General features: G+C 41.9%; 1 protein-coding gene across 1 annotated transcript in view; it reads left to right on the plus strand.

Annotated features, from left to right (window-relative positions):
• FAM177A1 (family with sequence similarity 177 member A1) overlaps positions 1 to 23,114 on the plus strand; it is a 39,429-nt gene extending 16,315 nt beyond the window's left edge. Inside the window, exons 3-5 of the mRNA XM_073610657.1 lie at positions 1,420 to 1,486; positions 12,376 to 12,473; positions 17,945 to 23,114. Of these exons, the coding sequence (XP_073466758.1) occupies positions 1,420 to 1,486; positions 12,376 to 12,473; positions 17,945 to 18,151 (372 nt within the window). The 3' untranslated portion in view covers positions 18,152 to 23,114. The remainder of the gene's footprint in view (positions 1 to 1,419; positions 1,487 to 12,375; positions 12,474 to 17,944) is intronic.
• Positions 23,115 to 27,354: the final 4,240 nt, after the last annotated feature.

Raw genomic sequence — 27,354 nt, forward strand, 5'->3', positions numbered from 1 at the left:
GAGGTGCATGCTGGGTAACCAGCAGCACCTTATCCCAGAAGGAGATACCTGTGGGCTTCAGATACCCACACTGAAGATGGGAAAGCACCTGGAAGGCATAGCAAAGTGGAAAAAAAAAATGTAGAAAACCTACAATAACTACTAATACTGTTTGATATAGCATTAGGTGCAAACATCACGGGGGTCTTTTTAACCACTTCCCTACCCACCCATAGACATATGACGTCCGCAGATGGGATCTCCCATCCTGGGTGGGCATCATATGACGTACTCGGCTTCCCGGTGGTATTGGGGGGCGTGCGCGCCGCGTCACCAAGGAGCTGATGCACGTGCCTGGTGGCCGCGATGTCTGCCGGGCACTCACGGTCACTCGTTACAGAGCAGGACCGTGGATCTGTGGGTGTGTAAACCCACAGATCCACGTCCTGTCAGGAGAGAGGAGACCGATTGTGTGTTCATACTAAGTATGAACACAAATCGGTCTCCTTCCCTAGTCAGCCCCCTCCCCCCACAGTTAGAATCACTCCCTAGGTAACACATTTAACCCCTTGATCGCCCCCTAGTGTTAACTCCTTCCCTGCCAGTGACATTTATACAGTAATCAGTACATTTTTATAGCACTGATCGCTGTGTAAATGTGAATGGTCCCAAAATAGTGTCAGAAGTGTCCAATATGTCCGCCGCAATGTCAGTCGCGATAAAAATCACAGATCGCCGCCATTACTAGTAAAAATAATAATAAAAAATGCCATAAATCTATCCCCTATTTTATAGGCGCTATAACTTTTGCGCAAACCAATCAATATACGCTTATTGGGAATTTTTAATTTTTTTTTTTTACCAAAAATGTGTAGAAGAATACATATCGACCGCTATTCAGAGCGGACATGGACACAACCTGCTCTTCTCTATAGGTTGGTCAGATGGAAACTGCCTGTCCGTTTTCCACCTGACTGTCATCGACTTTGAACCGCTGGAGGGGTTCCCAATCTGTCTTCTTCTTCTTCTTCTTCTTCTGTCTGTCTGGTTTTTAGTGTACCGGATCGGATGGTGTCAGGTGTCAGCAGACACATGTCCCCTGACATTTGCTGATCCATATAGAGCAATGAGTGGTCCGATGGGGTCAGCATGAAAAACAGACCGGTGGACTTTGATCGGTCAGCTGGTGTGAAAGGGGCCTTAAGCCCATATTTGGTATTACAAAAATTGTTAAATATAATAGTGGCAAATCTGCTATAAACTATTCACCAGCAAATGTTCTAGCGAATGTTTAGAAGTATGCTCTCTAATATTATATTATCTTTTTAACTGCAAAGTAAGATGCATGTATTTTGTTCAGTTACATTGTGCCATAGACGACCTGATAATGATTGTAATAAAGTTTTTCATTTATTTGTTTTTTTTTTTTCCCCCCTCCAGTCAAAGTTAACCTGGGGTCCGTATCTCTGGTTTTACATGCTGAGAGTAGCAACATCAACACTTTCAGGTATTGTTGTGCTTTGTTCTGGTCATTAGGTAAAACAGACAAAACTACTTTGCCTGGATCCTGTTAAAAACGGCAGGTTGGTAAATCAAAATTTTGTTTTTTAATCCTTAGTGATCTCCTTATTTGGCTAATTGGAATATATGTATCTAAACTGCATGACGATGGCTGGCAGCATTAAACATCAGAGGATCTGGACATTTAACCCAGTAATTGGGAATCTGGATCTCTGTTGTATTAATGTTATGCTGTGTACACACGGGCCGAATATCGGCGGGTTCAACAGAAGCCAGGCTGACATTCGGCCCCTGTGCACAGCAGCCTGTCTGGGTTCTGTAGAATGGGCATGCCAGAAAAACATCTGCCGATCAGCATCCAATCAGTGCTTGCAGCCAATGGCTGGGAGTGCATTCTGGTAGCGGGCACTCCCTCTGTCCGAACACAATAGCTCAGGGGGGAGATTGCTGTACTAAAATTGCGTTGTTAGTACAGCGACCTTCTCCTGAGCTCCTCAGTTTTTTTCAGATAGAATGTGTGTGCCAGGTAGTATACTACCAGTAGTGGATCTATTACAGATGATTAAGGACCTTTTACAAGCTATGCTTCCCTGCAGGGGTCATTGCCTCTGCTTGCCACAATTTTTAGGTGTGGCATGAATATATGACATTGTTTAGGCAATTTGCATGTTTGACCATACTGTATATGCAAACATTAATTTATATGAATTGATAAAAGTGGACCAGTTTGAGAAATCCTTGTGTTTTGATTTAGGGGACATACAGTACATTGCTATTCGTTAATATGTGCAATTTAAGCTGCATTTGTGCAGTTTACCCATTCTATCATGTTCAGTGTGATTAATAAAAAGATTCAATCTTCTCTGATTCTTTTTTTAATATACCCCTACTCACAGAAACATGCTAATTTTTAATAATAAGGCTGTCCAGTTGTTCACATTAGAAAAATGCCACTATCCTGTGCCCACTATGACGTTGTCTTTCCCTAAGCTTTAGAGTGTTTGCTCCTGTACAGTATCTGAGTACACCCCTCACATTTTTGTAAATATTTTATTATATCTTTTCATGTGACAACACTGAAGAAATGACACTTTGCTACAATGTAAAGTAGTGAGTGTACAGCTTGTATAACAGTGTAAATTTTCTGTCCCCTCAAAATAACTCAACCCACAGCCATTAATGTTTAAACCGCTGGCAACAAAAGTGAGTAGACACCTAAGTGAAAATGTACAAATTGGGCCCAAAGTGTCAAAATTTTGTGTGGCCACCATTATTTTCCAGCACTGCCTTAACCCTCTTGAGTATGGAGTTCACCAGAGCTTAACAAGTTGCCACTGGAGTCCTCTTCCACTCCTCCATGAGGACATCACGGTGCTGGTGGATGTTAGAGACCTTGCGCTCCTCCACCTTCCATTTTGAGGATGCCCCACAGATGCTCAATAGGGTTTAGGTCTGGAGACATGCTTGGCCAGTCCATTACCTTTTCCCCTTAGCTTCTTTAGCAAGGCAGTGGTCGTCTTGGAGGTGTGTTTGGGGTAGTTATCATGTTGGAATACTGCCTGGCGGCCCAGTGGGGATCATGCTCGGTGTCAGTATGTCGCAGTACATGTTGGCATTCATGGTTCCCTCAATGAATTGCAACTCCCTAGTGCCAGCAGCACCCATGCAGCCCCAGACAATGACTCTCCCACCATCATGCTTGACTATAGGCAAGACATACTTGTCTTTGTACTCCTCACCTGGTTGCCGCCACACACACTTGACACCATCTGAGCCAGAAAAGTTTATCTTGGTCTCATCAGACCACAGGACATGATTCCAGTAATCCATGACCTTAGTCTGCTTGTCTTCAGGGGCTTTGCGGGCTTTCTTGTGTATCATCTTTAGAAGAGGCTTCCTTCTGGGATGACAGCCATGCAGACCAATTTGATGCAGTGTGCGACATATGGTCTGAGCACTGACAGGCTGATCCCCCCCCCCACCCCTTCAACCTCTGCAGCAATGCTGGCAGCACTCATACGTCTATTTACCAAAGTCAACTTCTTCTTATAACCTAGGCTATCTTTATGTAGAGCAACAATTCTTTTTTTCAGATCCTCAGAGTTCTCTGCCATGAGGTGCCATGTTGAACTTCCAGTGACCAGTATGAGAGAGTGAGAGTGATAACACCAAATTTAACACACCTGCTCCCCATTCACACCTGAGACCTTGTAACACTAACGAGTCACATGACACCGGGGAGGGAAAATGGCTAATTGGGCCCAATTTGGACATTTTCACTTAGGGGTGTACTTAATGTCTGTGTGTTGAGTTATTTTGAGGGGACAGCTAATTTATACTATTATACAAGCTGTACACTCCCTACTTTACATTGTAACAAAGTGTCGTCACATGAAAAGATATAATAAAATATTTACAAAAATGTGAGGGGTGTACTTACTTTTGTGAGATACTGTAGCTGTTGCCAGATCAGAAAGATCTTTGTCTTCAGTTCCTGAGTTAGAGATTCATGCTAGAGGTCATGTGGGTAAATATAGAAAATTAGCTCGTAAACAGACACTCGTATAAATGCATTTGCCGTTACAGCCAATTAGATTTTGATATTTATCAGAATAATGTTCTTCACATACACTGGTTAATGTTCATAGATATGATGTAATCATTCCTAAGTAGGTTCTGACTCGTACATGATCTAGCTCTAACACATAGCAATTGCCAATCTAATTTATGTGCAGGGGGACTGTTGTACATAATTATTTTGTGGAGTTTGAATAAAAAAGTTAAAGGAGAAGTCCAGCTTGAGCTCATTTGGCTGGGCTTCTCCTATTGGTCACAGGAGTGCAATTAGTTTTGCACTCCCGTGACCCGTTTTACGCAGAGAGCGGACTGAAGTCTGCTCTCTGTTGAGGTCACAGGAATCCGTCCAGGCACGGCATCATCTCGACACAGTCTGGATCCGCTAGGTGCCTGGACTGATACCTGTCTCAGCGAGCCGCTGAGAGCCTAAGACAGCCGCTCCCCGCCCCTCCACAGCTCAGCACTCCAGTGAGCATGGGGGGAGGGGGGGGGGGCAGAGCGGAGAGCTGCTGACTGACAGGCAGCAGCTCTCTGCTTGGGGAGCTGAGAGAACTGAGCCATCGGCGGTGTTCGATCGCTCAGCTCTCAGTGCAGAGGCGCCGGGGGACCAATGCTGCATCCACCTAGGTAAGTATGAGGGAGGGGGGGGAACCCCATACTTCTCTATTAAAGGCTCCTACCAAGTGCCCACAGAGCAAGCTGTTTGTTTCCGAGCCGCTGCTCTGAGTGTTCATTCACACACAGGGCCGCCGCTCGGCCCCGTCCCCTCTTTCCTCATTGGCTCCCTGCCTGTGATGAGGAGGGAGAGTCCCTGGCTCTTGTGCACATCGCTGGATTGGGATGGGGCTCAGGTAAGTATTAGGGGGGCTGCTGCACTCAGAAGTTTGTTTTTTTTTTTTTTTTCCTTCATGCTTGAGCTTTTACAACCATTTTAACATAATGTATAGCCATTATGTGAGCAGCTTTTTGTGCTTGGAATTTGGTATTAACCACTTCCGGACTGCCGGATGCCGATATACGTCCTTACTTTGAGGATGGATATCGTTGTTATGGTAGCAGCTAGCTGCCATAACCCCGGTATCCTTGTGCTCGGCCGGCGGTCCGCTATAAGATAAAAGTGAATTCGCCGTAAGATCACTTTTATCGGCAGTGGGAGAGGGCCGCCCCCATCCATCTCCATGACATTGCAGGGCGGAAGCGACGTCAAAACGTCGCTTACGCCTACAGCTCTCAAAGGGCCTTTTTTTTTTTTTTTTTTTTTTAACCACTTGCCGACCGCCTCACGCATATATACGTGAACAGAGCGGCACGGGCAGGCAAAATCACGTACCTGGTAGGTGATTGCCTTCCCGCGGGCGGGGGGTCCAATCGGACACCCCCCTCCCCCCCCCCCCGGTGCCCAGGCCATCCGATCGTGGCCCCCCCCTCGCGATCGCTCCCAGCCAATGAGAAACATCCCCTGCCTGTGTATAGTACACACAGGCAGAGGATGTGATGTCATCTCTCCTCGGCTTGGCAGTTTCCGTTCCAGCGCCGAGGAGAGAAGACATGTAAGTGCACAAAACATATATATATACACACACACACACACACACACACACACACACACACACACACACACACACACACACACACACACACACACACACACACACACACACACAGTAGAAAATGCCAGGCATACTTTACACCCCCGATCGCCCCCCCGATCACCCCCAAGCACCCCTCCCCCCCCTGTCAAACTGACACCAAGCAGTGTTTTTTTTTTTTTTTTTCTGATTACTGCATGGTGTCAGTTTGTGACAGTTAGAAGTGTTAGGTCAGTGAGTGTTAGGCCCCCTGTAGGTCTAGGATACCCCCCTAACCCCCCCTAATAAAGTTTTAACCCCTTGATCACTCCCCGTCACCAGTGTCGCTAAGCGATCATTTTTCTGATCGCTGTATTAGTGTCGCTGGTGACGCTAGTTAGGGACGTAAATATTTAGGTTCGCCGTCAGCGTTTTATAGCGACAGGGACCCCCATATACTATCTAATAAAGCTTTTAACCCCTTGATTGCCCCCTAGTTAACCCTTTCACCACTGATCACTGTATAAGTGTTACGGTTGACGCTGGTTAGTTTGTTTATTTTTTATAGTGTCAAGGCACCCGCCATTTATTACCGAATAAAGGTTTAGCCCCCTGATCGCCCGGCGGTGATATGCGTCGCCCCAGGCAGCGTCAGATTAGCGCCAGTACTGCTAACACCCATGCACGCAGCATACGCCTCCCTTAGTGGTATAGTATCTGTACGGATCAATATCTGATCCGATCAGATCTATACTAGCGTCCCCAGCAGTTTAGGGTTCCCAAAAACGCAGTGTTAGCGGGATCAGCCCAGATACCTGCTAGCACCTGCGTTTTGCCCCTCCGCCTTGCCCGGCCCAGCCCACCCAAGTGCAGTATCGATCGATCACTGTCACTTACAAAACACTAAACGCATAACTGCAGCGTTCGCAGAGTCAGGCCTGATCCCTGCGATCACTAACAGATTTTTTGGTAGCGTTTTGGTGAACTGGCAAGCACCAGCCCCAGGCAGCATCAGGTTAGCGCCAGTACCGCTAACACCCACGCACGCAGCATACGCCTCCCTTAGTGGTATAGTATCTGAACGGATCAATATCTGATCCGATCAGATCTATGCTGGCGTCCCCAGCAGTTTAGGGTTCCCAAAAACGCAGTGTTAGCGGGATCAGCCCAGATACCTGCTAGCACCTGCGTTTTGCCCCTCCGCCTGGCCCGGCCCAGCCCACCCAAGTGCAGTATCAATCGATCACTGTCACAAAACACTAAACGCATAACTGCAGCGTTCGCAGAGTCAGGCCTGATCCCTGCGATCGCTAACAGTTTTTTTGGTAGCATTTTGGTGAACTGGCAAGCACCAGCGGCCTAGTACACCCCGGTCGTAGTCAAACCAGCACTGCAGTAACACTTGGTGACGTGGCGAGTCCCATAAGTGCAGTTCAAGCTGGTGAGGTGGCAAGCACAAGTAGTGTCCTGCTGCCACCAAGAAGAAGACAAACACAGGCCCGTCGTGCCCATAGTGCCCTTCCTGCTGCATTCGCCAATCCTAATAATTGGGAACCCACCACTTCTGCAGCGCCCTTACTTCCCCCATTCACATCCCCAACCAAATGCAGTCAGCTGCACGAGAGGCATTTTCTTTATGTCCTCCCGAGTACCCCTACCCAACGAACCCCCCCAAAAAAGATGTTGTGTCTGCAGCAAGCGCGGATATAGACGTGACACCCGCTATTATTGTCCCTCCTGTCCTGACAATCCTGGTCTTTGCATTGGTGAATGTTTTGAACGCTACCATACACTAGTTGAGTATTAGCGTAGGGTACAGCACTGCACAGACTAGGCACACTTTCACAGGGTCTCCCAAGATGCCATCGCATTTTGAGAGACCCGAACCTGGAACCGGTTACAGTTATAAAAGTTAGTGTTACAAAAAAAAGTGTAAAAAAAAAAAAAAAAAAAAAAAAAAAAACCACAAACAAAAATATAAAATAAAAAAAAAATAGTTGTCGTTTTATTGTTCTCTCTCTCTCTATTGTTCTGCTCTTTTTTACTGTATTCTATTCTGCAATGTTTTATTGTTATTATGTTTTATCATGTTTGCTTTTCAGGTATGCATTTTTTTTATACTTTACCGTTTACTGTGCTTTATTGTTAACCATTTTTTGGTCTTCAGGTACACCATTCACGACTTTGAGTGGTTATACCAGAATGATGCCTGCAGGTTTAGGTATCATCTTGGTATCATTCTTTTCAGCCAGCGGTCGGCTTTCATGTAAAAGCAATCCTAGCGGCTAATTAGCCTCTAGACTGCTTTTACAAGCAGTGGGAGGGAATGCCCCCCCCACCGTCTTCCGTGTTTTTCTCTGGCTCTCCTGTCTCAACAGGGAACCTGAGAATGCAGCCGGTGATTCAGCCAGCTGACCATAGAGCTGATCAGAGACCAGAGTGGCTCCAAACATCTCTATGGCCTAAGAAACCGGAAGCTACGAGCATTTTATGACTTAGATTTCGTCGGATGTAACAGTGCCATTGGGAAATTGGGAAAGCATTTTATCACACCGATCTTGGTGTGGTCAGATGCTTTGAGGGCAGAGGAGAAATCTAGGGTCTAATAGACCCCAATTTTTTCAAAAAAGAGTACCTGTCACTACCTATTGCTATCATAGGGGATATTTACATTCCCTGAGATAACAATAAAAATGATTTAAAAAATAAATTATGAAAGGAACAGTTTAAAAATAAGATAAAAAGGCAAAAAAATAATAAAGAAAAAAAAAAAAAAAAAAAAAAAAAAGCACCCCTGTCCCCCCTGCTCTCGCGCTAAGGCGAACGCAAGCATCGGTCTGGCGTCAAATGTAAACAGCAATTGCACCATGCATGTGAGGTATCACCGCGAAGGTCAGATCGAGGGCAGTAATTTTAGCAGTAGACCTCCTCTGTAAATCTAAAGCTGTAACGGCTTTTAAAGGATTTTTTTAAAGCATGTCATGTTTGGTATCCATGTACTCGGCCTAAGATCATCTTTTTTATTTCATCAAACATTTGGGCAATATAGTGTGTTTTAATGCATTAAAATTTTAAAAAGTGTGTTTTTTTCCCCAAAAAATGCGTTTGAAAAATCGCTGCGCAAATACTGTTTGAAAAAAAAAAATGAAACACCCACCATTTAAATCTGTAGGGCATTTGCTTTAAAAAAATATATAATGTTTGGGGGTTCAAAGTAATTTTCTTGCAAAAAAAAATAATTTTTTCATGTAATCAAAGTGTCAGAAAGGGCTTTGTCTTCAAGTGGTTAGAAGAGTGGGTGATGTGTGACATAAGCTTCTAAATGTTGTGCATAAAATGCCAGGACAGTTCAAAACCCCCCCAAATGACCCCATTTTGGAAAGTAGACACCCCAAGCTATTTGCTGAGAGGCATGTCGAGTCCATGGAATATTTTATATTGTGACACAAGTTGCGGGAAAGAGACAATTTCTTTTTTTTTTTTTGCACAAAGTGGTCACTAAATGATATATTGCTCAAACATGCCATGGGAATATGTGAAATTACACCCCAAAATACATTCTGTTGCTTCTCCTGAGTACGGGGATACCACATGTGTGAGACATTTTGGGAGCCTATCCGCGCACGGGACCCCGAAAACCAAGCACCGCCTTCAGGCTTTCTAAGGGGGTAAATTTTTGATTTCACTCTTCACTGCCTATCACAGTTTCGGAGGTCATGGAATGCCCAGGTGGCAAAAAAAAACCCCAAATGACCCCATTTTGGAAAGTAGACACCCCAAGCTATTTGCTGAGAGGTATAGTGAGTATTTTGCAGACCTCACTTTTTGTCACAAAGTTTTGAAAATTAAAAAAAGAAGAAAAAAAAATTTTTTTTCTTGTCTTTCTTCATTTTCAAAAACAAATGAGAGCTGCAAAATACTCACCATGCCTCTCAGCAAATAGCTTGGGGTGTCTACTTTCCAAAATGGGGTCATTTGGGGGGGGTTTGTGCCACCTGGGCATTCCATGGCCTCCGAAACTGATAGGCAGTGAAGAGTGAAATCAAAAATGTACACCCTTAGAAATCCTGAAGGCGGTGATTGGTTTTCGGGGCCCTGTACGCGGCTAGGCTCCTAAAAAGTCCCACACATGTGGTATCCCCATACTCAGGAGAAGCAGCTAAATGTATTTTGGGGTGCAATTCCACATATGCCCATGGCCTGTGTGAGCAATATATCATTTAGTGACAACTTTGTGCAAAAAAAAAAAAAAAAAAATTTGTCACTTTCCCGCAACTTGTGTCAAAATATAAAATATTCCATGGACTCAACACGCCTCAAAGCAAATAGCTTGGGGTGTCTACTTTCCAAAATGGGGTCATTTGGGGGGGTTTTATGCCATCTGGGCATTTTATGGCCTTCAAAACTGTGATAGGTAGTGAGGAGTGAAATAAAAAATTTACGCCCTTAGAAATCCTGAAGGCAGTGATTGGTTTTCGGGGCCCCGTACGCGGCTAGGCTCCCAAAAAGTCCCACACATGTGGTATCCCCATACTCAGGAGAAGCAGCTAAATGTATTTTGGGGTGCAATTCCACATAGGCCCATGGCATGTGTGAGCAATATATCATTTAGTGACAACTTTTTGTAATTATTATTTTTTTTTTTTTTTGTCATTATTCAATCACTTGGGACAAAAAAAATGAATATTCAATGGGCTCAACATGCCTCTCAGCAATTTTCTTGGGGTGTCTACTTTCCAAAATGGGGTCACTTGTGGGGGTTTTGTACTGCCCTGCCATTTTAGCACCTCAAGAAACGACATAGGCAGTCATAAATTAAAGGCTGTGTAAATTCCAGAACATGTACCCTAGTTTGTAGGCGCTATAACTTTTGCGCAAACCAATAAATATACACTTATTGACATTTTTTTTACCAAAGACATGTGGCCGAATACATTTTGGCCTAAATGTATGACTAAAATTGAGTTTATTGGATTTTTTTTTAGAACAAAAAGTAGAAAATATCATTTTTTTTTCAAAATTTTCGGTCTTTTTCCGTGTATAGCGCAAAAAATAAAACCGGCAGAGGTGATCAAATACCATCAAAAGAAAGCTCTATTTGTGGGAAGAAAAGGACGCAAATTTCATTTGGGTACTGCATTGCATGGCCACGCAATTAGCAGTTAAAGCGACGCAGTGCCAAATTGTAAAAAGTGCTCTGGTCAGGAAGGGGGTAAATCCTTCCGGGGCTGAAGTGGTTAAATCTTTTTTTTTTTTTTTTTTCCATTTTAGTGTAAATATGAGATCTGAGGTCTCTTTGACCCCAGATCACATATTCAAGAGGACCTGTCATGCTTTTTTTTTCTGGATATTTACATTCCTTGTAATAGGAATAAAAATATATATATATATATATATATATATATATATATATATATATATATATATATATATATATATATATATATATATATATATATATATATATATATATATAAAAATTTTTGTTTTATTTTTTTTCAAAGTGGAAAAATAGATAAAATAAATAAAGTGCAGAAGCGAACGCATACGTGAGTAGTGCCCGCGTATGTAAACTGTGTTCAAACCACACATGTGAGGTATCGCCGCGATCAGTAGAGCGACAGCAATAATTATAGCCTTAGACCTCCTCTGTAACTCAAAACATGCAACCTGTACAATTTTTTTAAACGTCGCCTATGGAGATTTTTAAGGGTAAAAGTTTGTCGCCATTCCACGAGCGGGCGCAATTTTGAAGCATGACATGTTTGGTATCAATTTACTTGGCGTAACATTATCTTTCACAATATAAAAAAAATTGGGCTAACTTTACTGTTGTCTTATTTTTTTAATTCAAAAAAGTGTATTTTTAAAAAAAAAAAAAAGTGCGCTTGTAAGACTGCTGCACAAATACGATGTGACAGAGTATTGCAACGACCGCCATTTTATTCTCTAGGGTGTTAGAAAAAAAATGTAATGTTTGGGGGTTCTAAGTAATTTTCTATTAAAAAAAAAAAAAAAGTTTTTAACTTGTAAACAACACATCTAAAAAAAGAGGCTCGGTCCTTAAGTGGTTAAAGTATATATTCTTATAAATCTACTTATCTGTGTATTAACAGCTTGCCTGAATTCTAACACACTTACAATTCATCATGCTGACAGATGCTGTCCACTATCTACCTTTCCTGGAGAAGCCTCTGGCCCCTCCAGTGTTAGTCATGTATCCAAATGCTGGAGCATTAAATCATCTCATACAAATAGGACAGTCAGTATTCAGGTGGAGCTGATGTGATTAACCAGTACTGCCTCAGTTTTCCATTTCTCCGCTCTTTTGACTGCAATAATGTGACCAGTGCCCATTGTCTTAGAAGCAACAGTATGTGAACCAGGAAAGCAGTCTGTATTAACATTGACAAATAGACTTTTAAAAATGGTTTGCTTATTTCTTCCAATGTAAGAAGTGCAAAGCTGAACATGGATCATATAATGTATAGATATGTCTAATGGCACCTGATCCTATAAAGAGGTAGAAGCTTTATGTAAAATTTGCTTGAGCCTAAAGGACATTAATGGGTCAATCCAGGACAGAACTAGAATAATGTAACACTTTGTTCTAATGTATGTACATTAATGCAGATTCTGTATCTTTATAGACATTGATAAGTATACAATCTCTTTATATTTTCTAGACATTGGTACATATGAAATTTCAATTTTTTTTTTATTCCCTCAGTTTGCGACTTTCTAGGAGAGAAAATTGCCTCAGTGTTAGGAGTCAGTACACCCAAGTACCAGTATGCAATTGATGAATACTACAGAATGCAGAAAGAGGTATGTATGCTCTCACTACCTAGTTGTAAATCAGTAGTCCTTAGCATTTGGCTGAGATGGGACATGTGGCTCCTTTTACATGCTTGCCATGTCAGTCTCTTGACATCTACAGTAATTCCAGGTACTGAATATGTGCTGTTTCTGTTTTGTATACTTCCTTAAAGCAAGAATGGAAGCACACCTTGTATAAAAGGGTTAAGTAGTTTTGTCCTGGTGGCAAATAATGGCATGACTATCAACTTGGCAGGAGCTGAATTAGCCTGGAAATGGGACACGGGTCGGTAGTTTCTTAGATTGCTTAGCAATTCTTATCCTGTAAACCTGGTCCCAGTGGTCAGCAGCACATTATCAGCTCTGTGGTTCACCTAAAGCCACTGTGTAGATGTTCTCCCTAGGAAACACAAAATTAGAGGCGTGCTGACACAGTGAGTTGCAATATGGCATAGCTATCTCCTACACAACCAGAACAGAGTCAAATATGGCACAAATAGTACATGACTTTATAAAAGCTAAAGGAAAGCAGAGCTATCCATGGCAGACAGTTGGTGGTGTTGCTCTAACACACCTTGGCTGTTTTTTTGGTGTGTGTGTGTGTGTGTGTGTGTGTTTGGTTTTTTTTTTTTTTTTTGCAATCAATAATTCTTTGATCCTTATCTAATTTTTGTCTGACACTCCTTTTCTGTATTTCTGGGGTTTGAGTTGGGTTCCCATCGAGGGAAGCCACCTCACCATAACTATTGAGCTCATCTGGAGTCTTCCTCCAGCTGAGGCACCTGCAAGTTTAAAAGTTCCCAGCGCCTCAAGTATGTTGCTCTAGAGTCAGATATTCGGTGTATAACACCCCAAGTTTATGAGGGAATTTTACGGGAAAAAACTTTTAGGAGGGAAGTTTAAGGAAAAAAAAAACTTACATTTAAATGCCCATCGATGCAGCCTTATCAGTGTCCTTCTGCAGCCTTGCCCAGCCTCATTTCAGGCTGATTATTTAAAACTGGCGCTGATCTCCGCTGAATGTGAGCAGAGAGGAGCGAGCGCCGCCGACATACACAAAGCCGAGTGTACTCCTCTCGCAGTCCTGCCCAGTCCCGCCCCTATGATGGACATAACACAGGTCCAATGGCGGGACTGGGTGTGACTGTGAGCCGAGCCGAGCCTAGCCGAGTACACTCGGCTTTGTGTATGTTGGCGGCACTCGCTCCTCTCCGCTCACAATCAGCGGGGATCGGCGTATAACACGCACCCACGATTTTCCCCTGATTTTAAGGGAAAAATGTGTTATACGCCTATATAGAGATATATATAGATAGATAGAGATATATATATATATAGATATATATATATATATATATATATATATATATATATATATATATATATATATATATATATATATATATATATATATATATATATATATATAATGTGTATATGTATATATATATATATATATATCTCACAAAAAAAAGTGAGTACACCCCTCACATTTTTGTAAATATTTTATTATATCTTTTCATGTGACAACACTGAAGAAATGACACTTTGCTACAATGTAAAGTAGTGAGTGTACAGCTTGTATAACAGTGTAAATTTGCTGTCCACTCAAAATAACTCAACACACAGCCATTAATGTCTAAACCGCTAGCAATAAAAGTGAGTACACCCCTAAGTGAAAATGTCCAAATTGGGCCCAAAGTGTCAATATTTTGTGTGGCCACCATTATTTTACAGCACTGCCTTAACCCTCTTGGGCATGGAGTTCACCAGAGCTTCACAGGTTGCCACTGGAGTCCTCTTCCACTCCTCCATGACGACATCATGGAGCTGGTGGAAGTTAGAGACCTTGCGCTCCTCCACCTTCCTTTTTGAGGAAGCCCCACAGATTTTCAATAGGGTTTAGGTCTGGAGACATGCTTGGCCAGTCAATTACCTTTTTACCCTCAGCTTCTTTAGCAAGCCAGTGGTAATCTTGGAGGTTTGTTCGGGGTCGTTATCATGTTGTAATACTGCCCTGCGGCCCAGTCTCTGAAGGGAGGGGATCATGCTCTGCTTCAGTATGTCACAGTACATGTTGGCAATCATGGTTCCCTCAATAAACTGTAGCTCCCCAGTGCCGGCAGCACTCATGCAACCCCAGACCATGACACTTCCACCACCATGCTTGACTGTAGGCAAGACACACTTGTCTTTGTACTTCTCACCTGGCTGCTTCCACATACGCTTGATACCATCTGAACCAAATTTTTATTTTGGTCTCATCAGACCACATGACATGGTTCAAGTAATCCATGTCCTTAGTCTGCTTGTCTTCAGCAAACTGTTTTCTTGTGCATCGTCTTTAGAAGAGGCTTCCTTCTGGGACGACAGCCATGCAGACCAATTTGATGCAGTGTGCGGCGTATGGTCTGAGCACTGACAGGCTGACCACCCACCCCTTCAACCTCTGCAGCAATGCTGGCAGCACTTATACGTCTATTTCCCAAAGACAACCTGTGGATATGAGGCTGAGCACATGCACTTAACTTCTTTGGTCGACCATTGCAAGGCCTGTTCTGAGTGGAACCTGTCCTGTTAAACCGCTCTATGGTCTTGGCCATCGTGCTGCAGCTCAGTTTCAGGGTCTCGGCAATCTTCTTATAGCCTAGGCCATCTTTATGTAGAGCAACAATTCTTTATTTCAGATCCTCAGAGCGTTTTTTGCCATGAGGTGCCATGTTGAACTTCCAGTGACCAGTATGAGAGAGTGAGAGCGATAACACCAAATTTAACACACCTGCTCCCCATTCACACCTGAGACCTTGTAACACTAACGAGTCACATGACACCGGGGAGGGAAAATGGCTAATTTGGCCCAATTTTGACATTTTCACTTAGGGGTGTACTCACTTTTGTTGCCAGCGGTTTAGACATTAATGGCTGTGTTGAGTTATTTTGAGGGGACAGCAAATTTACACTGTTATACAAGCTGTACACTCACTACTTTAAATTGTAGCGAAGTGTCATTTCTTCAGTGTTGTCAAATGAAAAGATATAATAAAATATTTACAAAAATGTGGGGGGTGTACTCACTTTTGTGAGATACTGGACATGTCAGATGCATCAAAGCAAAAGGTGTGCAGTCTTAGAATTTTATTTCTTTAGAAAGCAGACATGCTGCAGAGAAGAACTCTTGCTTTCTGTGTGGAAAAAGAGGTCTCTCTGTAAAGGTCTGACAGTCTAACTGCTGAACCAGAGCTAGAGCTGTTAAACAAAGTAGGTTAGAACTGTATTTTCCTATTGCAGTGTGTTTGTTACAGGAATAGGAAGCGTGGAGAAATATCCAGTTACAGAGACTGCAGCAAAATATTTTTGTAGTAGAGAAATGGTAGAAACTGATGTTTTGATGATGTCTCTACCTCTATGGTGACACCTGTCCCCCTAGGACCTTGTCTTGGTGTCACATGGGTGTAGAGTGTAAAGAAATCTGTAGTGGAGTCAGTCAATTAACCACTTCAGCTCTGGAAGATTTAACCCCCTTCATGACCAGGCCATTTTTTGCGATGTGGCACTGCGTTACTTTAACTGACAATTGCACTGTCGTGCGACACTGTACCCAATTAAAACTTAGAGCTTTCTTTTGGTGGTATTCGATCACCTCTGTGTGTTGTTTTTTTTTTTTTTTTTTTTTTTTGTGCTATAAACAAAAGAAGACTGACAATTTAAAAAAAAAAAAACAATATTTTTTACTTTCTGCTATAAAACATTACCAATAAAAAAAAAAAATGTAAAGAATCAAACTTCTTCATTAATTTTAGGCCAATCTGTATTCTGCTATTTTTGGTAAAAAATAAATAAATACATGTATATTGATTGTTTGTTTTGCACAAAAGTTATAGTGTCTACAAACTAGTGTGTGTGTGTGTGTGTGTGTGTGTGTGTGTATGTGTGATTAAATTACAGAACTTTTTCCACCTTTTTTAATGTGACCTATAAACTGTACAACTCAGTTGAACAACAAACTGAAATCTTTTAGGTGGCGGGAAGTAAAAAATAAAAAACTAAAATATCATGGTTGCATATGTGTGCACACCCTTAAACTAATACTTTGTTGAAGCACCTTTTGATTTTATTACAGCACTCAGTCTTTTTGGGTATGAGTCTATCAGCATGGCACATCTTGAATTGGCAATATTTGCCCACTCTTCTTTGCAGAAGCACTCCAAATCTGTCAGATTGCGAGGGCATCTCCTGTGCGCAGCCCTCTTCAGATCACCCCACAGATTTTCAATTGGATTCAGGTCTGGGCCCTGGCTGGGCCATTCCAAAACTTTAATCTTCTTCTGGTGAAGCCATTCCTTTGATTTGGATGTATGCTTTGGGTTGTTGTCATGCTGAAAGATGTTAATGTTCAGCTTTCTAGCAGAAGCCTGAAGATTTTGTGCCAATATTGACTGGTATTTGGAACTGTTCAGAATCCCCTCTACCTTGACTAAGGCCCCTCTTTCAGCTGAAGAAAAACAGCCCCAAAGCATGATGCTGCCACCACCATGCTTCACTGTGGGTATGGTGTGTTTTTTTGGTGATGTGCAGTGTTGTTTTTGAGCCAAACATCTTTTGGAACTATCGCCAAAAAGTTCAACCTTGGGTTTTATCAGACCATAACACATTTTTCCACGTTTTTGGGATACTTCAGATGTGTTTTTGCAAAATTTAGCCAGGCCTGGATGTTTTTCTTCCTAAGAAAAGGCCTATGTGTTGCCACTCTACCCCATAGCCCAGACATCTGAAGAATACGGGAGATTGTTGTCACATGTACCACACAGCCAGTACTTGCCAGATGTTCCTGCAGCTCCTTTAATGTTGCTGTAGGCCTCTTGACAGCTTCCCTGACCAGTTTTCTTCTCATCTTTTCATCAATTTTGGAGAGACGTCCAGTTCTTTGTAATGTCACTGTTGTGCCATATTTTCTTCACTTGATGACTGTCTTCACTGTGTTCCATGGTATATCTAACGCCTTGGAAATTCTTTTCTACCCTTTTCCTGACTGTTACCTTTTAACAATGAGATCCCTCTGATGCTTTGGAAGCTCTTTGTGGTCCATGGCTTTTACTGTAAGATGCGACTAAGAAAATGTCAGGAAAGACCTACCAGAACAGCTCCCTATATACCGTATTTGTGTGTGTGATAGATATAGAGATAGATATATATATATATATATATATATTTCCGCTGTGTCCAATCGGAGGGGGTCGCCAGCGGTATATGTGAGCGCGCTCAGACCTGGAAGTGTTAGATCATGTACTAAGTATGTGATCTGGCACAGAGCGGCCGGCCTGCCAGCCACAGTATATCTACGGTGGGCGGTCACTAACCGGTTAAATTCCAAACAGTCTTAAGCAGGAGTTGGGCTTTAGGAAATGGCGAAACAGTGAACATAGTAATAATGTGGCTAACTTTCCAATAATGGACTCTTTTTTTCTTTCTCTTGTGTGTAGGTGGAAGAGGAGGAGGAAGACAACGAAATGTCAGAGCGGGCTGAGAAACAGTTCCAAGAGCAGCGCAGCCAGCAGCCAAGCGAAAACAATGCTCAGACACAGCAGCCAGAGGCTGCCGCCTCTTTTGTGAACATTAGTTTTGTGATGGAAGGAGAGGACTCTGTGAATCTTGCACAGAAGCAGGAACTGTCTGCTGTCCCTACTTAATAGGAAGGGGATAGGAACTGGGATCACTAACAGGAAAGCTTTCACCTACCAAAATCATCATGGTGCCTTTCTAATATGACTCGAGTCCCATTTTGTACCACAGTACTGTGTAATAACATTAAATTCACTAGCAGAAAAGGGATAAATGGGGGTCAAGGAAAGTTCATATGTTACTGCATGTCATATCCCTTGGGCATTTAGTGGCATCCAGTAATTACAGACAGCAGAACTTTGAAAATCTATTTATTGCTTTATTTAATAGTTGATAAAAATTAGAAGCCTCTCAACTTGTAAAGATAAACTCGTTATGCATAGATTCACAATATGTTATCTACATATGCAGTTTTAATGCTACGTCCATCCAAACATATTTTCTAGAAAAAAGTCCTCCCTTCTTAAGGCTTAATGCAGATTGGAAAAAATATCTCCTTACATGGATCAATTCGATATATACATACTGTGAACCATTACAGTGAATCATAAAAGCACATAAATGAAAGACCCCCGTATTGCAGATGTTGCACCAAACTGGAGAACATAGGACATCAGGAGGGACATCCAGAGGTGTAGGTAATGCCCTACACATGGGAATACCTGCAGTAACCACCACTCAGTCCCAGCATGCTATAATTCTCTATGATGGTTTGCATATGGATATATGGAATTGATCCATGTGAGGAGATACTTTTCTAATCTGCATATGCATCCTTGAGAAGTGGACTTTGTGTTGCAAGAAACACATTGATAGACATGGCATAAATAATTTTTATGTAGATATTAATGTTAATAGTATACTGAACACCATTCGTTGTAAATCGATGGTTACAAAAAAGTATGGTCAAAGCTTTATTTTGGCTATACATCTTTATGGGTCACAACCACAGTAGGGTGGGGGGAGAATGACTGATGGTCACTGTTCTCCACTGCGAGCAGATCAAGAACTGACTGATCAGCGGTCAGGTGAATGCTCGGATCTATGTCTTGAGCTGTCCATACAGTAGTAGAATTTTGTTGTTCTTAAACTAATGTTCTTAAAACAAAAAAAATGCAATTTTCTAATTATTAGTGGGGTCAAAACGACATTGACTTTTGACTGCTGTGAGTAAAAAAAAAAAAAAAAATGGAGCAGGATGGCAATGTGGTTTTTACTTGGTAATATTCATTCATTTCAAAATCAAATGGTAATAGCAAATTACATTTTGAAGTACTTTTAGAGCCCTTGCACACTGGGGCGGTTTGCAGGCGCTATTGCGCTAATAATAGCGCCTGCAAACCGCCCCGAAAGTGCCGCTGCTTTCATTCCAGTGTGAAAGCCCCGAGGGCTTGCACACTGGAGCGATGCGCTGGCAGGACGGTAAAAAAAGTCCTGCCAGCAGCATCTTCGGAGCAGTGAGGGAGCGGTGTGTATACCGCTCCTTTACCGCTCCTGCCCATTGAAATCAATGGGACGGCGCGGCTATACCGTCGGCTTTGCAGTGGTATTTAACCCTTTCTCGGCCGTTAGCGGGGGGTAAAACCGCCCCGCTAGCGGCTGCATACCGACTGTAAAACGCCGCTAATAATAGCGGGGTTTTACCCCTGACGCCGCCCCCGCCCCAGTGTGCAAGGGCTCTTAAATGACGCTCATTAGTGTATGGCCAGCTGCATTGTCACTTGCATGCTGCTGCATGGAGGGGACTATGTATTTTTTATTAACCCCATACTTTCTCCTTTTTAATGATCCAATCTTTGGAAATTGAAAGGCTTATTTTGATTGTTGTAATATTATTTGAAAATGTCTGCTGCATGTCATTAAATGCTCAAACTACAAATTTTCTTCACATTTAATAACTTCTTAACTCTGAATACCCACTACCCAGGGAGACTCGTGTTCACATGTTTGGTAGAATTGTAACTTCCTCTGGTGTCTCACATTTGGGCTGAAGCTGTAATGTCACCTCCCTATATTTGTAATCCCTGAAGTACCTGCATGTATATGTGACTTTTGTGTCTGAAGTTTACCAAACTTGTCTCTTCATAAGTTAAGGAAATATTATATTACCATATTTCTTGTATATTTTAGTAAACTGTACTATGATCAGGGTTTATAAATATGTAATATTTGTATAAAAGTTATATGTACACACACAGCCCCATACAAACTCATGTATGAAGAAAATCACTTAAGAGTATGTGTCAGCATGGTGTAAGAGGCAGTGATGTGCTGAAACCCCAAAAAAAGAATTTTGTAGTTAGACTACACTTAATGCGCTGTTGCTCTTTGCACTGTTATTGTAAGCGGTTTATATATTGGGACATCTTTTGCTTTACTTGTCATTGTGTGAGATTAAGGTATAATTAATGACAATTCGAAAAGAGTGGTCAGGGATTAGAACCACTCTGGTTTTAATTCCTATCTGTATTTTATTAGAGTCACCTTTTCTGTTTGTTCTGATCACCAGGAATGAAAATTAAAGTAAATAAAAAATACATTTTGCCATCAGAACAGGAATAGATGGGAAAAACTCAATGGAGACACTTGTTCCCATGACATCTAAGAGGGAATTTCCCCTACATTAGCAAGACATCCTCTCATTTTCTGTTGAGTCTACAGGACAGGAAGTGAATGGAAATCTCCCTGAAGAGACACAGATGGAAAAAAAAAAATAGGGTTCTAACCCTCCCTTCCTCCAAAATGGATATAAAAGTATTGGCTTTAGCTGTACTTTAAAGGAGAAGTCCAGCCAAAGCTCATTTGGCTGAGCTTCTCCTATGGGTCACAGGAGTGCAGTTGGTTTTGCACTCCTGTGACCACGTCACCGATATAAGTCCAGGCACCGCGTCATTGCGACAATAAAGTCTGGATCCGCCAGGTGCCTGGACTGAAACCCGTCTCAGCGAGCCGCTGAGAGCCTGAGACGGCCGCCCCCCGCCCCTCCACAGCTTAGCGCTCCAGTGAGCGTGGAGGAGCAGAGCGGAGAGCTGCTGACTGACAGTCAGCAGCTCTCTGCTCAGGGAGCTGTGAGAACCGAGCCATCGGCGATGTTTGATCGCTCGGTTCTCAATGTAGAGGTGTCGGGGAACCGATGCTGCATCCACCTAGGTAAGTATAATGGAGGAAAAAAACCCAAACCCATACTTCTCTTTTAACATTTTAGTTTTGTTCTGTTTAACCAGTTCCAGTTTGGGCCAATTCTGAATTCTCCTACATGTAAAAATCTGCATTATTTCTTGCTAGAAAACTGCTTAAATATATAATGTTTGGGTTTTTTAAGTAAAGGCCCTAGAGAATAAAATGGTGGGTGTTGGATATTTTTATGCCCCACGATATTTGCGCAGCAGTTTTTCAAAAGCGCACTTTAAAGAATTTTAATGCACAAAAACACAATATTGTTTGGTAGAAATATAACAGATGATGTTATGCCAAGTAAATAAATACCAAACATCTCGCCCGTTGAATGGTGTCAAACTACGGTACCTAAAAATCTCCATAGGTGACTCTTTAAAAGCCTTTACAGGTTACAAGTTTAGAGTTACACAGGAGGTCTGGTGCTAGAGGTATCGCTCTTGTGGTGATACCTCACCTGTGGTCTGATCACCCTTAACATGTGCGTGCGGGACAGATACGCACAGTCACACTTGCGCATGAGCACTGGGTGCTTTAAAATATATACTTTTTTTTCCACTATCACATTTATTTTTTCTCTTTCATCACATCCCAAGGGATGAACAACATCCCATGTGATAGCATGAGCCACAACGGGTCTTTTTTTATGTAGAGATCTGGGGTTTACTAGACCCCATATCTCTCCTCTGGCCTCTAAAACATCTGATTTAAACTGAGATTGGTTTGATCAGATGCTTTCACAAGCCAGTAACGGCTTGTTTACTTGAGACAGAAACCGGAAGTGAGGAAATCCTGGTTTTCTTGCGTCACACAGTGGGAAGAACATTTGTTCCTCTCACTGTGTCCCAGGAAGCAGATTCTGCTGCGTGCCACCTTACTGGGCTCCCTGATCAGACAGGAGAGCCCCCTACAGCTGCCTGCTTGGATTACTTTTACTTTATACAGTATCATTAGCCCTAAAAAAAATTATAAATATATATAAAATATATACCTTGGCTCATTGCTGTAGCAAAGACCGAGATATCACCCTTCCTATCCAAAGATGGACGGATACATCCTATGGGCAGGAAGTGGTTAATGGGATGCTAAACTGTAGAGGGGATGGATTTCCTCTGTATCAAAATAAAAGTTGACAGTTTGTCTGCTATAGGCCGATGGTCTTATTGGCACTCGAAGATCAGACTCCTGACAAAAATTGGGGAGGGGTTAAAAACCCTTCTAGATTTTTTTTTTTTTTTCACCATCTGTGTCCCTGTTGGGGATGTGTACTCTTACTTTCTGTCTTAGTGACTCTTGCAAATACTACATTTTCACAGTTATTAGAGCAAGAGTCCAGGGAAAATGTCTCAGGGAGGACGCCTGTCAAAGCTGCTTTTTCCACTATTAGAACAGGAAGTGTGGAAAAATCTCTTCCATGGTGAACCAGAAAGTACAAAACAACAACCTGAAAAGAGTTCTTACCTTTACCCAATCTATCCAAAGCTTTATTTAAAAAAAAAAAAAAAGGATGATTGGACTGGAGCTCCGTTTCAGAAATGACATGCATGAGGCCATAAATACAATTTGACCAACCTTTTCTGATGCTAATCACGTAATTCTTCATGTTATTAGTCTGTCCTGTATTTGCTAATCAGATATTTGCCTGGATTTTTCTAAGCAGCACTAGAAAGAGATGAGATGCAAATTCTGATTGGCATGTCTTCTATTTCCCTTATAATTTATATATTGACTACAAACTAAAGAGAAACTCCTTTTTTGGGATTATATTTTGCTGTAAAGAGAACTGTTTTTTTTTTTTCATGTACAGTAAACATGTAAAACTTATTTCAAAATAAAGACTCTTTAATGGAAGATTAATCCTGTAAAATATTTTTTCTTTTTTTTTAAGAAAATGTAAACACCAACTGGATAACATTTTAGTTGCTAAAACATTGTAACAAAGAATGGTGTGTTTGTTTTTTTTATTTTAGTGTTGCTGATCTCCTGTAGCCAGTTCCTGTCTAGATGTGTTTACTTCAGCAGTGGCTGCATTTCATTGCTCAGGCTCTCAGTTCTTTTATGGAGACAACCTGGACATGCTTGTGCACCGATCCTTGGAATGGCCACATAGAATTTCTGCCATAAGTGCATGTAACAGTGCAGCAGAGCAATGGGAGACAGAGTGCTGTCATCCTCTAACAGAAAGTGACTTGAAGCCCATCTCTGGGGAAAGGAAAAGTCCTCCCTTACAGCAGGGCTGCCCCTGCACTGCAAGGATTACATGCTTATTTAGGTCTATGGGACCAGGACTAGCAGTTTTACTTATCTGGTCCTCCTCTTCTCTCCTACGCTTTAGCAATGCTGTCCTTCAGCATCCTCACATCCAATGCAGGGCTATGTGGAAAGACCAGCAAGACACCAGAGCATAGGGCAGTGAACCTATGACATGCGTGCCACAGCTGGCATGCAGAGCCATCTCTTTGGGCATGCGAGAGGGTCCAGGTTCGCGGTGGAGAGATTGCGGGAGCAAGGTGCAGGAAACTGCATGAGTGAGTGGGCAACCCTGCAGCCTCCACACGGAAGGCTACAGGCGTGACAGCACAGGAGGGAGAGAAGAGCTTCACCGCTTGCTTGAGGGCCGAAGGGGGGGTCAGTGGGCGCAGCATCCCTGGCAAAGGAAAACGTTAGGTGGGACTGCGCTACTGAATCCACAAACACAATTGACAATAAGATAGAATAGGATATAAAATAGAATAGGAAAATTAATGCCTTAGTGTTCCAAAAGAGAAATCTGCTGCCTCTACAAATAACTGCCACCTAAGTGGAGCAAGAAATATGTTGGAAAAAGGTGTAGGTGTGGCGCTGTTTCTCCTATGGTCTAGTCAAAGATGTATAGGAAAATACTGAGGATTAGGACCTAGTGGTGTACCTCAATAAATAAAGGAGGGAATAGAATGATAATGGCCTAATTTATTTATTTATTTATATATATATATATATATATATATATATATATATATATATATATGCAAAACTTTGAATAGATATAACGATCTGCCATATACCATTTGGTGCAATACAGCCTTTAGTGCTACATCCCCTGGTGGAGTATAACACAGTAACAGCCCAAAAACAAAATATTGTACTTCAACCAATAATTCAATGGCAATAATGCAATACTTCAACCAATAATAATATCACCTGGCACTGCTGTCACTTGAAAAGATAATCGGCACCAATATTTGATGAAGCACTGTACACTGCGTTCTAAGCACAAGTCACTTTATTTACTGAATGGAATGATTGCCATTGGTCACTGTTTTCTGAGCACAAGTCACTTTATTCATTGAATGGACTGATTGCCACTGTATTATTGGTTGAAGTATTGCCATTGAATTATCGGTTGAAGTACAGTATTATTTTGTTTTTGGGCTGTTACTGTGGTGAAACACAGAGAAGCACATTTAAATTTATATCAACTCAATTTGTATTCACATTTTTTTATATATCTGTTTTCTTGCTTCTGGGTTTTGATACAGAGGGTAACCACATTGATAACCTGGAAAATAGAGAACTCTCACTTTTTTATAATCCTTGTTTACTGCACAGAATAGGTTTGGTCTATACACCCCAGAGGGTGTAACACACAAGTTGGTGGTTTTACATATATCATTTTTTTCATTTCATGTATGTTTTTTGCTTCTGGTCTTGATACAGAGGGTCAATTTTATCACAGAGAATGGAGAGTTTCTATTCTTTATCATTTTAGTTTACTGCACAGATAGGTGGTTTTATACCAGAGGGTATAACACGGTGGCCAGCCTCATTTATTTGCAGTTTAGCACTTACTTTATATACCCTGCAATTTTGGGCAGAGGGGGTGACACTTTTTATTTGAGTAGGACAAGTTATGGTCTTCATACCAGAGGGAGTATAACACATTATTGCACCAATTGGTATATGGCAGATCGTCATATCTATTCAAAGTTTTGCATATATATATTAGGCCATTATCATTCTATTCCCACCTTTATTGAGGTACACCACCAGGTCCTAATCCTCAGTATTTTCCTATACATCTTTGACTAGACCATAGGAGAAACAGTGCCACGCCTACACCTTTTTCCAGCAGCATCCCTGGTGCCTTCCGGAGCCTGGACTAATCAAACCTCCTCTTCAACAGTGAGGTCCGGAGAACAGGTTGACTGTGGGCTCGGAAGACGAGGACAGGTGGGAGCCGCTGGATGGAACAGAGCAGAGAGCTCTCCCGGATCAAGGACGGAGACAGGTATCGGGCACAATTATACACTGACTACATGCAGACAAAGACTGGCAGGCAGAGCAGGGACTGCAGAATAGGACAGAGCTAGAGGTCTCTCTCTCCTCTCAGCCCCCCTCTTTTTCAGTCTCCCCCCTCTGTCCCATTCCCTCTCACACCCCTTTCTCTGTTCCCCCACTCTCTGTCCTCCTTCTCTCTCAGCATCTGCCTCCCCCTTTCTCAGCCCCCCTCCCTCTTTGTCCCCCCTTCCCTCTCACATTCCTTTCTCTCTGTACCCTCTCTCTCACATCCCCCTCTCTCTCTCAGCCCCCCTCCCATCTCTCACTCAACCCCTCTCTTTCACAAATTGCCGTGTTGGCACTTTGCAACACAAAACCAACTTATTTATTTCAGTTTGGGCACTCGTGCTCAAAAAAGTTTGCCATCCCTGGCATAGGGTAAAAGAGGCTGCGGGGATCAATCTTGATTGATCCAGGGATCAGCCTGGAAGATCATGAAAGTGTGTTTTGCACCCCCTCCCCACTAGACCTAATTGAGCTTTTAACCCGTACAGTGCTAGGCAAGCCCCACTTCAAAGAAGCATTTTTCCTTTCCCTGAAGTTCAGCTTTAACAACCACCTACCCTATCAGCAGGTATTATTTTACTGAAGCTACAGATTTAGCCACTTTAATAGCGGGCCAATTCTAACACTTCTCACACAGATGTAAAAATCTACTTTTTTTTTTTTTTTTATAGAAAATTACTTAGAACCCCCAAACATTATTATTTTTTTTTTTTAAGCAAAGGCCCCAGAAAATAAAATGATGGGTGTTGCAATGTTTTATTTCACACAGTATTTACGCAGAGGTTTTTCAAACACAATTTTTTTTGGGAAAAAATACACAATGAAGTAATGAGTAAATAGATAACATGTCACACTTTAGAATTACACAATATCAAGGAATGGCGACAAACTACGGTACTGTAAATTATCCATAGGCGACGCTTTAAGAGCCTTTGCAAGTTACCAGTTTAGATTTACACAGGAGGTCAGGTGCTAGAATTATGCTTTCGCTCTGACATTTGTGGTGACGTGTGGTGCGATCACCGTTTACATATTCATGCAGGACCGACAAACAGAATCACCTGCCCCAATAGATTATATGGAGATCATCGTTGTAGCCTCACCTATGATCAAGGTATAACAGCTACCCTACCGTGACGTGTATATATATGGGGGCGGTAGTAAAGTGGTTAAAGAGACTGAAAATGTATTTTGAAATTGTATTAACCTGTTGATTATATATGAGATTTTAGTGATTGGGTTTACATTTATTTAACAAACTGGGGAAGTATGCAAGCTGGTTTTATGAATTGTGGAATATACTAAATACTGCAAGAAACTGATCTAATCTAAGACTAAACACTATTATATATGTTTACTGTAATTTTGTTCTGCCTGGAGTTCTCCTTTTACTATATATGATTTAAAGTATACCTTTTTCTTTAGTTTTGGATGGAGTGGAGAGGGATTGGATTACCTGTCAGTTTTTATTACTGTTTGTGCCCATTATGGTGATTCACCCTCTGTTTGTCCTGTTTACCATTAAAAGTAAAAGGAAATCCCAAATTTTGGGTTGTCCCCAGAAAAGTAACAGAGAGGAAATCTTCCAATGGGGACACTAGTTCTGGTGACCTGGGGCCCCAAGGAATTCCCTTAATTTTGTAGGGATTTCCTCTCACTTTTTGTTTTGGCTATGGAAAGGAAATGAAGGGAAAACTTGCCAATGGGGCACAGGTGGCAAAAAATAAAAAAAGCAATCAACAGGGGTCCCTTCCAAAAGTAAAAAAGAAAGTTT

Source organism: Aquarana catesbeiana, linkage group LG13 (genome assembly GCF_042186555.1).
Source record: "Aquarana catesbeiana isolate 2022-GZ linkage group LG13, ASM4218655v1, whole genome shotgun sequence".
NCBI lineage: Eukaryota > Metazoa > Chordata > Amphibia > Anura > Ranidae > Aquarana > Aquarana catesbeiana.